The 19063-nt window shown below is 40.3% G+C and overlaps 1 protein-coding gene and 1 non-coding gene across 2 annotated transcripts; one reads left to right on the top strand and one right to left on the bottom strand.

The window, feature by feature from the left end:
- Positions 1-4299: 4299 nt before the first annotated feature.
- LOC112499880 lies at positions 4300-4770 on the bottom strand. The gene has a single exon (XM_025103152.1). The coding sequence runs from the start codon at positions 4768-4770 to the stop codon at positions 4300-4302; it is 471 nt and encodes a 156-aa protein (XP_024958920.1).
- Positions 4771-9264: 4494 nt separating this feature from the next.
- On the top strand, positions 9265-9371 carry LOC112501344. The gene has a single exon (XR_003067476.1). It is a non-coding gene; the product is annotated as a small nucleolar RNA R71 (small nucleolar RNA).
- Positions 9372-19063: the final 9692 nt, after the last annotated feature.

The raw sequence follows: 19063 nt of genomic DNA, 5'->3' as shown, positions 1-19063 counted from the left end.
TGCGAAACAATGTCCACTTTCATTCGGTTTAACATTCCACCCTTTACCCTACACCCGTACTAAGGAAATTAGCTACTCATTACAGGAAGTAAATGACATAAATAAATGACGTAAAGTAAATACATGAAAGTAARTAATACGGAAAATAAATGACGRAAAGTAAAGACGTAAAATAAWTGACAATAAATAAAAGACAAKAAATGAAGAACAATAATTAAATACTTAAAAGCTTGTAATATTAATAATAAGATGAGAGTGTTTTGGGASYACAATCTTAGACAAAGAAATCGTCCAAGGTTATTGTCCTCTTTTAAAAGAGAGGCCAAAGGCCTTCTTTTATACCCAACACTTGAAGAAAAGACAAAAACTTAAGAGAGGTACAAAGTACAAAGTACAAAGTACATAATGAGAAGACTACAAAAAGGAGATTTCATCTCCATCAAAACATGTCATCCAAAAGGTCTTCTCACCTTCATTTCACCATCTGCTAATAGTCCAAAACGAGAGCTTCTTCAGCTCAGACCTCCATCCAAGACACGACCTAATCAATAAGCACCTCCTTCAAAAAGCCAAAATGCAGTCGGGTGATGCTGTTGGAATGCTGCAGCATTACAGTGCAATGTAATGAGTCAAAAGATATTATCTACTCCAACTTGTTGTAAAAACATATTCATCATCACAATTAGCTCCAAACATAACCAATGGAAAATAAAGAAGTAAAAATGACTCAAGGTTGGGATAAACTATGAAAATCTTCCTATTAAACATAAGAAATAGGTACTTTAAGCATGTAATAAACCATGCTTATCATACCCCCAAACTTAAAGTGTTGCTTGTCCCCAAGCAACCAAATGACAACTAAAAAAATGACTCAATATAGTAACGTATACAAGATTAAGGCATTAAGTGCACACATAAAGCATAGCATATCATTTATGAACATCATAGCCCTTCATAAATTTTTAGCAAACCATTCAGAGCCTACTTTTCATGTATGAACCATATGCTAGCACTAGTCTTTTCCTTAATGTACTCAACACACCACTTCATGCTAGGGTCAATAGGACTTGTTTAAGGCTCTCCTTTCTTTGGCTATTTTCTTACTCACCTTGCCTTTTTCACTTATGCTTCATCATTCAGTTTTTTAAATTTTTGGCACTATGTGCTCTTTATGATGAAAGCATGCACATTGCCCCTATGGGACATTTTTGTGCTAATAAAACAGATTCCACAAAGGCTTTAGAGCTTAGCTCTTTTGGTATTGAAGTTGTGGCCTATGTGGTACACCCTCCCCCAAACTTGAACTTTTGACAATGCTCTCATTGGCTATGTTGGTGGAAACTGTATAAAGCTACAAGGGGCTTCTTTGAGAGGTAAAAGAAGAATGGCCTAAATCATACCCAAAAAGTGTAGTGGTGTGTGAGTAGAGTTTGGCTCAAAAGAAGACATATGCTAGTTCTAGCAAGAACATCATTAGTAGGTGAATGGCTATTTACCTTCAAATTTATTTAGGCTATGATATCAAGAACTAGTTGGAAGCTAAAAGTATATGAATGAACCTGTCCAACTCCAAGGGAGTAGGCTATGTGGCTTGTGACTCCATGGCTGCATCTCTAAGCTGATCATTCTGTTCTCTTAGCCTTCTGTTTTCAGCCTTGAGGTTCTGCAGCCTCTTTTCCATCTTGTTCATCTTTCTACCCACCATCTTCTTCATTTCGACCTTCAATTCTTTTAAGTCCTTTCTCCTCTGCCTCTGTCCCTTCGTGATCTGCTTCTTCACCTCTGTTTTCAACTCCTTCATCTTTGACAAGGATTCTGACCTTTGCATCAAGATGCTGTCCAGCAAGGTGCTGTTTTGAGACAACAAGTCTTGGATCATTCCCATCAAATCAACAGCTCCCATGCCTCTGCTAGTCCTCTCTTTGAGTCTTGACACAGCCCTAGGTCTATGATAGACCTTTCTGCTCCTTCTTTGATGATGACATCCTCATCAAAGACTGGTACTCCTTCACTCTTCAACAATCTGTCAATGACCCCAGGGAGATACAACTTCCCTTGGGTCCTGTTAGCACAATATACAATGGCCTTGTGTAAAATCTCTCCCACATTAATGGTTTTACCTTTTAGAATGCAATACAGCAGGATCATCCTTTCCACGTTAAGGGAGGAGTCATGTGTTGTAGGATGCAGAGAGTGCTTGACAAAATTGACCCAAATATTAGCATTGGGTGTCAAATTGGCAGCCTTGAAAACCCTTAAAGCAAAGTTTTCATGGGGCTCCCATGTTGTGCCTGGCCTTGTCACTGCCTCACAGATTTTATTAAGTTTAATTTCAGAGGCAGTGTGCTTAAGGGTCTCAAAGTCTGAATTGCAGTGAGTGGTGAGACCTAAGACATTGTTCAATGTCTCATCATCAAAGGATAAGCTTACACCTCTAACCTTGATTACACATGACTTGGAAGCAGCAACCTCAGCATAGAATTCCCTAATGAGTGAAAGGTTGTAAGAACTATGTACCTTACAGAAGCTTTTCCATCCTAGACTACTAATCACCTCTTTGATGAACTGGCATTCTTCCACACTCTTATGATCAAAGCCTTTGTTGGGCCAGGCAGTCTTGTCCTTGAAGTTTTCAAACAGAGCTTTGGCCTTGACAGAACTAAAGCCTTCCAAAGGTAGCATGGACCTTTTTGTGATTGCAGGGGTGGATGAAACAGGGGTGGATGAAGCAGGATTGGATGAAGCAGGTTGTTATCGGCATGGTGTAGCATTCTATGACTGCCTTGTAATTCTTCTTGGAGAGTTCTGTACAGCTGCAGCCTTGCCATTTTCAGAAGCACTAAGCTTCTTCTTCTTGAGTGCAGGGCCTGAGGTTTGAGCTGTTCTCTTGGCTGGCTTTTTTCCCAAAGCTTTCCTCTTCTTAGAAGGAGGCTTGGCATGAGGGGGACTAGGAGAGGCTAGTGTATCAACAGCCGCTAACAGTACATCCATTGATGTCTGTTCCACAATGCTTGGTTCCACAGGGCTTGGTTTGGAATGATCAATCCCTAATCTGGCCAAGAAGTCATCACTGACCTCAAAGTCCTTGCTTTGAGGTGTGGCCTCAACAAACTCATCAACAGGGGCATGGGTGGTTTGATCGTTCCAAGGTAGCAAATATACCCTTCCTAAGTCTTCTACCACAGTAGCATCATCCTCAGAGTGGGATGACACATAATCTTCTATAAGTACAGTAGGGTTGAATATTACCTCAATGTCCTGCTCAGATTCATCCATAGGAGGTTCGTTGAGGTAATTGATTTGGACTCTTCTTCTGCTTGATTCGTGCACAGGGGATTTGGCGATTGTGGAAGATGAAGAGACAGCCAGCTGTGGAAGCGTAGGAACAACCTCTTCTTCACTCATGGACATCAAATCACTATTTTCACTAAGCTCTACCATCTCGGGTTTAGCATTCGAAGGCAGAACAGTAGTCCTTCGATGATTGCTCCTACGAACAGGGCCTCGTGGTTGAGGTCGGGTAGACGCTCTCTTAAGCCTAACCATGGTGGAAGACAACAAGCGATGGTGTATGAAGATGGAGAAATGCAGAAGAAAAAAGGATGAGGGTTTGTGAGTGACAGCAGGTACGATGGTGGTGGAGCTCAAGCCGGTGAAGGGGGTGAGGGATGGAGTGATGGGGGGGAGACGTGTGGGAGAGGGGATTTGAAAAGTTGGGTTAAGAAAAGGTGATGGCTAATGATTTCTAAGGTGTACTTAGTGGGGCTAAGTGGTTACCATGAGGCGGTTTTGCATAAGAAAGTACAAGGCAATTAATGGCCAAACCCCTTCATTAATTGAGACAAAACCCCTCAAACCCAACCTTTYATCTTGACCAATTTTTATTTCTTTTTGACTGAAAAGTGAGTGATGAGGGTGTAAGAGAGTGTAAGGGTTGTGCAAGGTACCATGTACCTTCATGTACTACCATATACTTTCCTAAGATTTTAAATATTTTCTTAACCCTAACTAATCCTTCCTCCTTTCTTTCTTTTTCAAAAATCAGCAATATTTTTCTCTCATCCTCCCAAAAACAATTTCTTTTTCAAGAAAAGTTTTAACAATAAAAGCTCAACCCACTTTTTCCACTTCACACAAGGCTGCAGGCCTAGGATGCTGCAACATTATGAGATGTTTACCAAACTTTTATAAAAACACACCAAATCATGAAAACTTTAAAACACAAACAACCTATGAAACTGAAATTTATTTACAAACAAAGGTGGACTTTTAAGAAGTCCAAGGGGTATCTTTGAGATTTCAACAAGGGGCAGCACAGCTCTCAGAGTGATGTTCTGAGACTGTTGCCGGATCATGGTACACTTTTACCCTTTGGCCATTAACCTTGAAAATAGAATTATCTTTCGGGTTTACCAAATCCACTGCTCCATAAGGATAAACTTTAGAAATAAGAAAAGGCCCARACCATCTAGACTTAAGTTTTCCAGGGAATAACTTCARTCTAGAATTAAATAACAGCACATGCTGGCCTTCTCTCAAATCTCTGTGTTGGATTCTATTATCATGCCATTTCTTTGTCTTTTCTTTATAAAGTTTGGCATTCTCATAAGACAACAATCTATGTTCATCCAGCTCACAGAGTTGTAACATCCTTTTCTTTCCARCATCTTTCAAAGACATATTGAGCTCTTTGATAGCCCAGTATGCTTTGTGCTCAAGCTCTAAGGGCAGATGGCAGGCTTTTCCATAGACTAGCTTGTATGGGGACATACCTATTGGTGTTTTAAAAGCAGTTATGTATGCCCATAAAGCGTCATCTAATTTAAATGCCCAATCCTTTCTATTGGGTTTTACATTTTTTTCCAAAATGTCTTTTATTTCCCTATTAGAGAGCTTAGCTAAACCATTTGTTTGTGGATGATAAGTTGTGGGAATTATGTGCTTAATATTATATTTTTCAAAAATTCCCTTCAACAAATTGTTTACAAAGTGGGTACCCTCGTCACTGATTAGTGCCCTTGGGGTACTGAACCGTGTGAAAATTTGTTTTTAAAGGAACTTAACCATAATTTTTGCGTCATTTGACACACATGCCATGGCTTCTACCCACTTGGATACATAATCAACAGCCACAAGAATGTACTGGCACTTATTTGATGGGGGGAAAGGACCCATAAAGTCTATTCCCCGAACGTCAAATAACTCAACTTCTAATATCCCATTTAATGGCATTTCATTTCTCTTGGAAGTGGAGCCACTTCTTTGACACTCATTGCATCTCTGTGCAAAATTGTGGGAATCCTTAAAAAGTGTAGGCCAATAGAAACCTGACTGTAGGACCTTGGTTGCAGTCCTTTGACCTCCAAAATGTCCTCCATATGGTGCATGATGGCAATGATGCAGGATTGCTGCCACCTCAGATTCAGGTACACATCTTCTCAGAATCTGATCTGCACCAAGTCTAAACAAAAATGGGTGATCCCACAAATAAGATTTAGCGTCATGAAAAAATTTCTTTAACATGTGACATGTGTAATCTGTGTGGGTTTTATTCCACAGGCCAATAAATTAGCTAAATCAGCAAACCATGGTGTCTTAGATTGGTTTATCATGAGGATTCTCTCATCTGGAAAATTATCATTAATGTCCACTCCTTCCCTCTCAGGTTCTTCCAACCTAGACAAATGGTCTGCCACTTGATTCTCTATTCCCTTCCGATCATGTATCTCTAAGTTAAATTCTTGCAACAAAAGCACCCATCTTATTAACCTAGGTTTTGCATCTTTCTTTGAGATCAGATTCTTGATGGTTGCATGATCAGTATGCACAATTACCTTTGTTCCCATCAAATACGACCTAAATCTCTCAAAAGCAAAAACTATAGCCAATAATTCTTTCTCAGTTGTGGTGTAATTGATTTGTGCCTCATTCAAAATCTTACTTGCGTAGTAGATTGAATGAAACACCTTCTCCTTTCTTTGCCCTAACACAGCACCTACCGCCCAATCACTAGCGTCACACATGATCTCAAAAGGTTTGTTCCAGTTAGGGGCAATTACCACTGGTGCGGTAACCAAAGCTTTTTTCAAAGTTTTGAATGCATTTCTGCATTCATCATTAAAGTTGAATTTTTGGTCATGTTGGAGGAGTAAACAAAGAGGTTTTGAAATTTTTGAAAAATCTTTGATAAACCTTCTATAAAATCCGGCATGACCCAAAAAGCTTCTGATTCCCTTAACCGTGGTAGGTTCGGGTAGTTTTTCAATTACCTCAAGYTTTGCCTTATCTAYCTCAACCCCTCTTTTKGAAATCAAGTGSCCAAGAACAATAYCTTCTTTGACCATGAAGTGACATTTCTCCYAATTAAGAACCAAGTCTGTYTCYYCACACCTTTCTAAGCTYTTTTTCAAATTATTTAAACAATTGTCAAATGATGAGCCATATACAGAAAAGTCATCCATAAATATTTCAATGGATTTTTCAAGCATATCAGAAAATCTGGACATCATACATCTTTGAAAGGTGGMAGGAGCATTACATAGTCCAAATGGCATTCTTCTAAAAGCAAAGGTGCCATAAGAACATGTAAAGGTAGTCTTTTCCTGGTCCTCGGGAGAAATAGCTATTTGATTGTACCCTGAATATCCATCTAAAAAACAATAGTATTCCTTTCCGGCTAATCTGTCTAACATTTGGTCAATGAAAGGTAGTGGAAAATGGTCTTTTTTGGTAGCCTTGTTTAGTCTCCTATAGTCCATGCATATTCTCCAACCTGAAACAACTCTGGTGGGGATAAGTTCATTTTTGTCATTTGTGACAACCGTAAACCCTCCCTTCTTGGGAACACACTGGACCGGACTAACCCAAGAACTACTGGCTATCAGATAGATAACTCCAACATCTAACCATTTCAAAATCTCTTTCTTGACTACCTCTTTCATGACAGGGTTCAGCCTTCTCTGAGGTTCTATGCACATGAAGTTTTTATCCTCTAAAATGATCTTGTGTTGACAAATAGAGGAACTAATCCCTTTCAGGTCAGCAATGGTCCATCCTAAAGCCTTTTTATGCAATTTCAGCATATCCACAAGTTTCTTTTCTTGATGCAATTCTAGGGTAGATGAGATAATGACAGGCAATTTGCCTTCTTCTCCTAGAAAAGCATATTTCAAGTGGGATGGGAACTGCTTCAACTCCAACTCAGGTGGTGATTCTACGGACGGGGTGAAGTCTTTTTGCTCATTATTATCAAGCAGCTCAAATGCTGCAACATCTAATGGGACAACATCACTTCCTATCTCCTCTATCTCCTCAATACTTTCCTCTTCTAAATCCTCATCATACTCTCGTTCCAACTTAAGGTTTCTCTGAATTTCTTCTTCCAAACATATTTCCTCTATCTTAGTTATTCTTGAACACTCTTCCAAGTAATCAGGGTACTTTAGAGAGTTGAAGACATTAAAGGTGACTTTTTGGTCCTGGACTCTCATGGTTAACTCACCTTTCTGGACATCAATCAGGGTTCTTTCGGTGGCTAAGAAAGGTCTTCCTAAAATAATCGGAATGTCCTTATCGGCCTCAAAATCTAGTATGATAAAGTCTGCCGAAAATATGAACTTGTCAACTTGCACCAAAACATCTTCAATTTTCCCCTTAGGATATGCTATGGACTTGTTGGCCAATTGGAGTGTGATGGTGGTGGGTGTAGCCTCTCCTATGCCCAAGGTGTTAAAGACAGACAAAGGCATGAGGTTAATACTAGCTCCTAAGTCACATAAGGCTTTCCCTATCTCCTTCCCTCCTATGGAACAAGGAATGGTAAAACTGCCTAGATCTTTTAGCTTAGGGGGTATGCTATTGGTCAAAAGTGCACTACATCYTTCAGTTAGGGCTACTGTCTCATACTCAGTCAACTTCTTCTTCTTGCTTAAGATATCCTTCAGAAACTTAGCATAACTAGGCATTTGCTCAATTGCTTCAACAAGGGGTATGTTGATGTGCAATTCTTTAAACACATCCAAGAACTTTTTAAAATGCAATTCCTCTTTCTGATTCCTCAACCTTTGGGGGTAAGGAACATAAGGAGGGATTGGTTTTATCACATTTTTGCTTGGAGGTGTTGAGCAAGATGGGTGTTGAATGCCCTAAGTCTTTATGGTGGTCTTGAGTGGTTCTAGTGGAATCTTATTATCAAGCTTAGGTGTCTCTACAACCTCAGTCCCTTCTGACTTCTTCAGAGTCTCCTCTGGAAAAAGTAAAGGAAAATCTGATCTAGGGGGAACTAGAGTAGTGGTCTCAGATGTTTGCTTTTCTAAGAGTGGGACTGGTCCTTCTTTGAGAGGGACCGACATTAGATCACTAGGTTCTGACAGTCTTGGTGTATTATCTTTCTGCACTTTTTCTRTCAATTCCTTTCCACTCCTAAGAGTTACTACTTTCACATGCTCCTTTCCTAGGTCTCTAGGGACTTCTGTATTACTGGGCAAGGTTCCATGGGCTCGACTATTCTGGTTAAGTGCAAGTTGACTGACTTGAGTCTCTAAATTCCTGATGGTAGCACTCTGTTGATTAATCAAAGCTTGATTTTGGGCTTGAGCCTGTGCTAAAAGCCCTTTAATCATAGCTTCCAAAGAAGATGATGATTCTTCCTGTGGAGGAGGTTTGTTCTGAAAATGTGGCTGAGAATTTTGAAAACTTTGCTGGTGGTTCTGAGAGTTAGAACTGTTTGCATGATGCTGTGGTTGGAAATTAGAAGTTCCTTGCTGCTTATGGACTGGTGGATTAACGCTGGGACTGGTCCATGAAAAGTTCGGGTGCTGTCTCCAACTGGCATTGTATGAGTTAGAGTAGGGATTCGATCTATTTTGAACATAATTTACTGATTCAGAATTGTGAGAACAATATTCATATGAATGATCCCCACCACAGCACACACATTGCACATATAGGACTGTTGGAACAGATGTGTTAGCAGCTTGCTGTACACCCTGACCAGAAGTTAAATTTTTCAATAAATTGGTCATGGAGGTAAGCTGAGCTGTTAATGCAGTGTATGCATCCACCTCATGTATTCCAGCAGTCTTTTTCTGTGTCTGGGCACGTGGGTCAGCCGAATGTCCATTGTTTGCTGATATCTTTTCTAGCATCTCATATCCCTCATTATAGGTACTGGCTGTAAAGGCTCCGCCTGCAGTCGCGTTGAGCATTTGTTTTTCCATGGGACTTAACCCATTGTAAAACGTCTCAAGTTGAATACAGTACAGAATGCCATGGTGTGGGCATTTCCTCAACAGCTCTTTAAACCTATCCCACGCATCAGGAACAGCTTCAACATCCAGTTGTTTAAAAAGACAGATTTCGTTTATGGATTTGGCGTTCCTTGTCGGTGGGAAATATTTTCGCAAACATTTCTCCGCCATGTTACCCCATGACGGCACAGATCCTGGTGTTAAAGAGTTAAACTATGCTTTTGTCTGATCCCGTAATGAAAATGGAAATAAGGTAAGTCTGAGAGCGTCATTTGACACTCCTGGGATCAGGAAGGCATCTGTGATTTCCATAAAAGACTTTAGATGAGAATGGGGGTCTTCTGAGGGCAGTCCAGTAAATTGACCATTAGTCTGTAACATATGAAACATTATCGGTTTTAGCTCGAAATGGAGAGCGGTCATGTGTGGTCTAACTATCCCAGAATTTAATTGCTCAAAGTCTGGGATAGCATAATCCATGATCYGTCCATTTTTTGAATTTGCCAGATTAATGATATTTGGAGTTTGTGCCCTTTGTTGCTCAGTCGGGTCTGACTCAGTGTCCAAATTATTCTCATTCTCATGATGTGGGTTTCCTTGATGAAAATTCGGAAAAGGTGGTATTWGCCCAAAAATTGGCGGTTGGTTTTCCAAACGTGGTGCTTCCGGAATATTGGGAGCAGGTAACTCCATGTTGGAAGAGAGTAGAGGTTGAAATGCTCTCTGAGCCCTCCTTCTATGGTGAAACGTTCTCTCAATGTCTGGATCAAATTCGAAAAAATCCCCGTGATGTGTTCTTGGCATACACCACTTTTCAAAAACAGGTACAAGAAAAATCAAATCTATTACTTTTCTCAAAATAAAACTTTAAGCTTGCCAGTCCCCAGCAGCGGCGCCAAAAACTTGGTCGGTCAAATCCTTTACCTTTAGACTTAATGAAATTGGGYYRMAAARCAAGTATACAATACGGCCCAACGTCGTCTTTCCAAGTAATAAAGTGGTACAAGTACCGGAATATCGTCCACAGGGATTGGAGCAAAAGTTAAATAAGAGTCCAATAAAAGAAAAGATTTCAGATGACGAAAACGAAGACTTTAGTTTGATTCCGAGTTAACACAGGTAATATAACAGAATAATAAAGCGGAGTAATAAAGCAGAGTAATAAAGCAGAATAGTAAATGTAGCACGGGTGTAAGATTTGGGGTGAAACGTAAACACGAAATCCAGCAGACAAAGCTGTGSAAGGACCGGTCCCACCATTTATCTTGAAGGTATTCCTCTCGGACTTCACCTTTGCACTATATTATAGCTTTGCACCCATATCTATATGTGGTGTTCGGACCAGGGATAGTGACAAAATGGTGTCTTCAAGATATATTGCTAAACAAATCTCTTTGTTAAAAATCACTCTTTCAAGCCGATTCCCATATCATTYAAGTTGGCGTGTTCTTGATAGTTCATCTTTGAATCTATCACACTTTGACACTTTTAGAGAGTGACCAAMYCRTCGGGAGCTCAAGTTGAAAAACATAAATGACAAGTCTCCTTGTCGGCAACTTTCTCAAGTCTACCTCTCATATCATTCAAGCTGACGTGCTTATCATAGCTTATCTCTAAGTCCATGGCACTTTAACACTTTCAAAGTGATCAACTCGTCAAAAAGTGTGTTTGGTTTTATAAAACTTGAATAAATAGTGGAACATTTTTATTGCGAAACAATGTCCACTTTCATTCGGTTTAACATTCCACCCTTTACCCTACACCCGTACTAAGGAAATTAGCTACTCATTACAGGAAGTAAATGACATAAATAAATGACGTAAAGTAAATACATGAAAGTAARTAATACGGAAAATAAATGACGRAAAGTAAAGACGTAAAATAAWTGACAATAAATAAAAGACAAKAAATGAAGAACAATAATTAAATACTTAAAAGCTTGTAATATTAATAATAAGATGAGAGTGTTTTGGGASYACAATCTTAGACAAAGAAATCGTCCAAGGTTATTGTCCTCTTTTAAAAGAGAGGCCAAAGGCCTTCTTTTATACCCAACACTTGAAGAAAAGACAAAAACTTAAGAGAGGTACAAAGTACATAATGAGAAGACTACAAAAAGGAGATTTCATCTCCATCAAAACATGTCATCCAAAAGGTCTTCTCCCCTTCATTTCACCAGCTGCTAATAGTCCAAAACGAGAGCTTCTTCAGCTCAGACCTCCATCCAAGACACGACTTAATCAATAAGCACCTCCTTCAAAAAGCCAAAATGCAGCCGGGCGATGCTGTTGGAATGCTTCAGCATTACAGTGCAGTGTAATGAGTCAAAAGATGTTATCTACTCCAACTTGTTGTAAAAACAGATTCATCATCACAATTAGCTCCAAACATAACAAATGGAAAATAAAGAAGTAAAAATGACTCAAGGTTGGGATAAACTATGAAAATCTTCCTATTAAACATAAGAAATAGGTACTTTAAGCATGTAATAAACCATGCTTATCACTCTTATTTCTTCATCACCTCTCTGTTGGGAGAGGGGCGATTGATGGTGAGGTTCCTCAACTTCATCATCTCCAGAGGCCCGAAGAATGGCCTCTAATGGCTGGCTGGATGAGGGATTGGACTTGGTCGTCCATGTTCAATACCCCTTTGGCCTTGATCGCCAGGGGTAGTGGTCGTGGTTGCCCTTTGGGTAGTGGGGATGGGAATGGTATGTGAAGGGCCGAGGGATGCACGAGGAGTGTCATCATCATCATCTTCATCATCCGATGAAGACGACTCCTGTGCTCCCTTGTTGTCGGGAGACGACTCTAAGTGCTCTGGAGTAGCTGCCCTCGGTTCATGGGACAACAGAGAGCGTTCATACTTCTGCCTTATCTCAGACGTATCTGGTATAACGCTGAGTATGGCTCTTGAACTGTTCTCTCTATTGTGTAGCCTTCCTTGGATATCGTTGGTTGATGTTCGTTCATCAGAAACTGCAAAGTGTACGGTTCATCGGCCGGTAATTTGTGTCTCCTCATCGCATCCCTTATGAAGATAGCCAAGAATCGAGGGAAGAGAACAGAGGTCAACAGTTTTCCTGCGGCTTTGAGTTTGCAATTTTTTATCACCGCAGCATAGATCTCGTTGTAGATAAGGAAAGCATAATCCAGCGGTAGGTTGAAGAAGAGGTCGTACATAATCATCATTATGTTAATGTTTCCTTGATCCATCGACCCCAGTTTGCAGGTAAGGGCTCTGTTCAATATGGAAAAGAACATATTCCACATTGGGGGGGTAAGAATTGCCTCTTAAAGTCGGAGGCGTTACGTAGGTCACGACTGTAACCTAGCATTTGGATGAAGCGGAGGATGTTGGAGCTTGTGGGTGGCTCAGCGTAGTGGTCAATGCCGAGTTTTTGGCGAGTAGGAATGCAAAGGACTTTTGAGACCTTTGCTCGTGAGATCTTGACGGAGCAAACCATATCGTTTGGGGTGTCTATGTCCCCCATGATTCCACCGCTTTCGGGGATAAACTCACAGGTTTGCCAATACTGTTGGACGTACTTGAGAGGTAGGCTATTGTCAGTTAATGTCAAGGCTGGTTGGAGGATGCAGTTTTGGAAAAACTCGATCATTATGGCAAACCTGTCTTTAAACAGGTTGGTGTGTAGGTCGATTGCGTGATTGTTTGGCTTGATAGGGAGGAAAAGCAGTGCACGGCTGTCTGAGCCGGTTGATTGCACGTGGCTATCGTTGTTGTTCGATTCATGGGAGGCGGAGGAAGCCATTGCTGTTGAAGTTACAGGTTTTTGCTATTTTCTGTTCATTTAAGTATTTTGCAGGTTTAGAAAGAGTGAAGAAGAAATGGTTAGGGAAGATGAGTATATATAGGTGGAGAATGGGGAAGGGCGTTTGAGAAAAATAATATTAAAAGAATAATCATTATGGTAAGAGACGTTTGGCAAAAAAATGATATGGTGGGGATCGCGTGCCGTCTTGACAGTGTCATGCCATTAATGTTAGAGGACATGTGTCAATATGGGGATAGTGGATGGGTAATTTGAAGAGGTTTATGGGGAACAGACTGTTAAGATGGCAGTCTTTTGTATAGAATAACGTTTGGATTATTTGGAATAATTAAATAATTATTCCAAATAATATCTCTTGAAATATCAATCCAAAAAAAATATTTAAAAATTCCATCTAATTGTAAGATAAATACTAATTACGAAGTTTTGCTCTTCTAAAAACCCATGTTGTATAGTTTTTAGTCACAAAAGCTGCAATTTTGTATAATCTTTTAAAAAAATTCAATTAAGATGGGTTTTTGGATGAAAAGGATTTTTTCATGGAACCAGAGGAGCTCTGGTTGGCCATGACTCATTGGGTGAGGAACCAGAGGTCTCTGGTTGGGAGTGATGAACAAGTTCATCGATGGAATGTTGGGTTGAATGAATAATGAGCCTTGGTTAGACAAACCAGAGGCTCTGGTTAAGCATAGACAACCCATTATATAGGACCAGAGGGGCTCTGGTTGAATACAATTGTTTTATTCATCATTTATCTAGCATTTTGGTGTCCAGAGGCTTTGGATAGTAGAACCAGAGGCTCTGGGATGGAAATGCATATTTAGGCAATGAAAATTTATGATGAATGAAAATCTCCCCCTCAAATGATGCATGGGATGAGATTTGAGTTTAGAACTCCCCCTAGAAACAAGAAAGGAGGTGGATTTTGATGACTAGAGGCTCTTGTGTATACAACCAGAGGCTCTGGTTGTGAATGATGATGAAAAATGATATGAAATGTGGCTAAGTATGAGAATGGACATGAAAATGAGTGGGTCTTTGAGACCAGAGGGCTCTGGTTCCAAAGACAACAATTCCAGAGGCTCTGGTCTTTAGAACCAGAGGCTCTGGTTGCAAAGGCGATGAAAAAAAATATGCAAAAGGGTATGAGAAGATGGAGCCTTTGAGACTAGAGGGCTCTGGTTGCAAAGGCGATGCAAACAACTATGAAAATTTGGTTAAGTGCATGTTTGACTGTGTACAATAGATGGGCTTTTGAGACAAGAGGGCTCTGGTTTCAAAGACTTTGAATCTAGAGGCTCTGGTCATTAGAACCAGAGGCTCTTGTTGAGAAAAAGAGTACTTGGTGAAAGAGTTCACTAAGTATTGGCTTTGGACCAGAGGTCTCTGGTTCCAAAGGGTGATGGAAAATGACTTGGTTATATGCATGAATGACCAAGGGAGTCCAAGTTTGAGACCAAAGAGGCTCTGGTCTCAAAGAATTGGAATCCAGAGGCTCTGGTCTATACAACCAGAGGCTCTGGTTTGGAGGGGAATACTTGGTGAAAAATGGCAAGTATTTGCTTTGGACCAGTGGTCTCTGGTTCCAAAGGTGATGAAAATTTTTGCCAAAATTTAATCAAGTGTTTCTAAGTGGCCAAAGGCTCTGGTCTTTAGAACCAGAGGCTTTGGTTTAGAGTACTTGGTGTTTATGGCCATTATAATATTTATCACTTATAGGCATAACCATGAGATATTGAGGATTTCTGGTTTCAAACTAATGATTGCCTCTAAGTGGTGAGATTCAGCATACCCATCTTGTTGACTAGGAATAAAAATCTTTTCTCATCAATAGCTTTTGTAAAAATGTCAGCAAGTTGAATCTCAGTTGGAACAAAGTACATCTCTATATTAGCTTTTCAACATTGTCTTTAAGAAAGTGGTACCTTACATCGATGTGCTTGGTCTTGGAATGTTGCACAGGATTTGCAGAGATGACTATTGCACTCTTGGAATCACAGAGGATTGTTATTTTTTCATATTGAAAGCCATAGTCCTTAAGCTGAGTCTTCATCTAGAAGACTTGTGAACAACAACTAGCAGCAGCAACATATTATGCTTCTGCTATAGAGGTTGAGACACAATTTTGTTTTCTGGATGTCCAACTTACTAGCTTGTCCCCCAAGAGTTGACAGCTTCCAGATGTACTCTTTCTATCATGCTTGCAACGTGCATGATCTGCATCTGTATAGGCTATTAGATCAAAGCCAAAGTTCTTTGGATACCAGAGACCCAATGAAGGAGTTCCCTTAAGGTATCTAAAGATTCTCTCGACCACAGAGAGATGAGATTCTTTAGGATAGGATTGATACCTTGCACAAAGACATGTAGCAAACATAATATCTGGTCTACTAGCAGTCAAATACAGGAGTGATCCAATAATGCCTCTGTAGGTTGTTACATCCACAGATTTGCATGATGGATCAGCAAATAACTTAGCTCCTGTAGCCATAGGTGTTCTCATCGATGATGAATTTGAGAAAGAGTATTTCTTCAGAAGGTCAGTCACATACTTGGACTGATTGATGAAAATCCCTTCTGAAGTTTGTTTTATTTGAAGACCAAGGAAGAAACTAAGTTCTCCTATCATACTCATCTCAAATTTGCTTTTCATCAGGTCTGAGAATTTGTCACAATGTTTTGCATTTGTGGAACCAAATATGATGTCGTTTACGTTTATTTGTACAAGTAGTATGTCATCTTTATGCTTCTTGAGAAAGAGGGTTGTATCGATTGTACCTTTTTCGAATCCATTATTGATGAGAAAGGTGGATAGAGTTTCATACCAGGCCCTGGGTGCTTGCTTCAGCCCATAGAGGGCTTTGTCCAAAAAGTAGACATACTCTGGATGTTTTTGTTAGGATCAAGCGCTTACCCAATACACCAAAAGCAATTGCCTTGGTGAAGGCGCAACCTTATTTCCTTTATAGTGTAGCAGTCAGCGCCACATTTCGATTTAGGAAGATGCTGGAACCGTGACCAACAATCCCCCCCAGCATCTGTCGGTACTAATAAGAGCTTCGTTAGAAGTCAATGGCCGTGCAGCATGCCTTTCTCATAATTACGCACTCCTTGCATATTATGCACACCATGGGATTCGAACCCGTGACCTGCTCTGATACCAATTTTTAGGATCAAGCGCTTACTCTCTACACCAAAAGCAATTGCCTTGGTGAAGGCGCAACCTTATTTCCCTTATAGCGTAACAGCCAGGGCCACGTTTCAATTTAGGAAGATGCTGGAACCGTGACCAACAATCGCCCCCCAGCATCTGCCGGTACTAATAAGAGCTTCGTTAGAATTCAATGGCCGCGCAGCATGCCTTTCTCATAATTATGCACTCCTTGCATATTATGCAGACCATGGGATTCGAACCCGTGACCTGCTCTGATACCAATTGTTAGGATCAAGCACTTACCCACTACACCAAAAGCAATTGTCTTGGTGAAGGCGCAACCTTATTTCCCTTATAGCGTAACAGCCAGCGCCACGTTTCAATTTAGGAAGATGCTGGAACCGTGACCAACAGTTTTGGATCTTCAAACCCAGAGGGCTGCTGCACATATACTTCTTCTTGAAGTTCGCCATTGAGGAAGGCAGACTTGACATCCATCTGATAGACCTTAAAGCCTTTGTGAGCTGCATAGGCTAGGAATATCCTGATGGCTTCAAGTCTTGCAACGGGAGCAAATATCTCATCGTAGTCAATCCCTTCTTCCTTGTAGTAGCCCTTGGCAACAATTCTGGCCTTGTTCCTTATGACTTTGCCATCTTCGTTCTTCTTATTTCTGAAGACCCATTTGGTTCCTATGGCAGTCTTCCCTTTGGGGAGAGGCATAAGGGACCATACCTTGATTCTTTCAAACTGGAGTAGTTCTTCTTCCATTGCGTCTATCCAATTTGGATCTTGTAAGGCTTCAGAAACTGCTTGCTCCTCCTCAAAGAGATCATCTCCAGAGTTAGACTCTAGTTCTTGTTCTTGATGTGAAGACATAAAAGAAGTACAAGGTGAAGTAACATGAGTTTCAGTAAGAGTTTTACCTTTAGTATTGGAAACTTCATGTTCTTCATTGGTTCTAGAAGTGGATTTTGTAGTAGGTGCATGTCCAGAGATTACTTCTTCTTCGAAGATGTCTGCAAATAATTGAGCTAACTCAGATTCATTGGGTTTGCCAAATGATGAATCAGATGCTCTTTGTTGAAGTCCGAGTCCTGAACTGTTTTGTCTAGAAGTCATTGGTGTGGAGTCATCAAAGGACACATTGATGCTTTCTATAACAATCTTTGTCCTTTTGGTGTAGACTCTTTAGGCATTTTGCGGTTTGAAAGTATCATAGAAAGATCCCTTCATCAACTTTCTTGTCGAACTTGCCGAGATATTCCATATCATTAAGTACAAATCATTTACACCCAAAGACATGGAAATACTTGACATTTGGTCTTCTCTGATTAGTGAGCTCATAGGGTGTCTTCTAGTGCCTCTTGTTGATGATGGACCGATTCTGGGTGAAGCATGCAGTAGAAATTGCTTCAGCCCAGAAGGTGATGGGTAACTCCGATGAAGTAAGCATGTCCTTGCTGCTTCCACGAGGGTTATGTTTCTTAGCTCTACCACTCCATTCTGTTGTGGGGTTCTGGCTGCTGAAAAGTTTTGTGTGATGCCTTCACTGATGAGGTATTCATCGATTCTGGCATTTTTGAATTCAGTTTCATTGTCGCTTCTAACTTTAATGAGTTTTCATTGTTGAAGGACTTGGAGTCTTTTGATCACCCCAATGAGTAAGTCAGGAACATCTGATTTCTTCTTCACAAACTCAACCCAGGTGTATCTGGAGTATTCATCAACTAATACCAATATGTACTTCTTTTCTGAGAGGCTCTGTGCAGATATGGGCCTACAGAGATCAATGTGGATCATGTCCAAGGGCTTGGTGTAAGAGGTTTCTGACTTTGTTCTGTGAGAGGCCCGTTTAGCTTTCCCATCTTGCAGGCTGAGCATAGATGATCTTTTTCAAAGTTGAGATCAGGAATCCCCTTGACCAGCTTTTGTTTGGCTAGCTCTCTTAGGACATCAAAATTCAGATGTGAGAACTTCTGGTGCCATAGCCAGTTTTCATCGCTCTTATGGGATACAAGGCAAAGGGTGTCTTGTCCCTCAGAGGATTGAAAATCCAGAAGATAGATATTTTCTTCTCTCTTAGCCTTGATGATAGTTTGATCGGGCTTTGTTTCTATGATACAGAAACCCTTGAGGAATCTGACTTCAAGACCCTTGTCGCAGAACTGGCTTATGCTTAGTAAGTTGTGCTTCAAACCTTCAACATAAGCCACTTTGCTGATGGAAATGTTGCCTTTGATGGGAGTTCCGTATCCCTTGATGGTACCCTTGTTGTTGTCTGCAAAAGTGACAAAGCCTCCAGATTTTTCGATGAAAGAGGTCAGCTGACTTTTGTCACCAATCATGTACCTGGAGCAACCTGAATTTCGTGTACGATGGTTGCATACGTTGGTCCTGCAAGACAAATTAAGGGGTTTTAGGTACCCATTTCTTAATGGGTCCACGTTTGTTAGTGGGGGATACCTATCTCTTTTCATCAACCTTGGCCTTTGTAGGCTTGGGTTTGTTAGCATTTCTCTTGCCCTTAGGCTTGGGCTTTTTCACGTTTTCATTGGATTTAACTTTATAGCGATAAACGTGTTGGGAGAATATGCAGCGATGTGTCAACATGTGATTCCTCAGGTTTTGTAAAAGAGCTAAACATTGACAATTATTATTCTTTGGACATGAATGTTTAATGTTCTTTTTTGTCACACCCCGCTAAAGCGGAAACTTGAGGTATGGCAGGTAGAGTCTCACAGCAATAGTGTATAAACAACACAACAATACAATTTAAAACATAGTTACATCAAAACTAAAGTTTACAGTCCCAAATATAAGTTTACAACACTAAACATAAAAGAAGTTTTGGAATTGCTAAAT

Source organism: Cynara cardunculus (assembly GCF_001531365.2).
Source record: "Cynara cardunculus var. scolymus isolate 2C chromosome LG 17, CcrdV1, whole genome shotgun sequence".
NCBI classification, from domain to species: Eukaryota; Viridiplantae; Streptophyta; class Magnoliopsida; order Asterales; family Asteraceae; genus Cynara; species Cynara cardunculus.
Note: the sequence above shows the minus strand (reverse complement) of the source record. Positions and strands in the feature narration are given on the sequence as shown.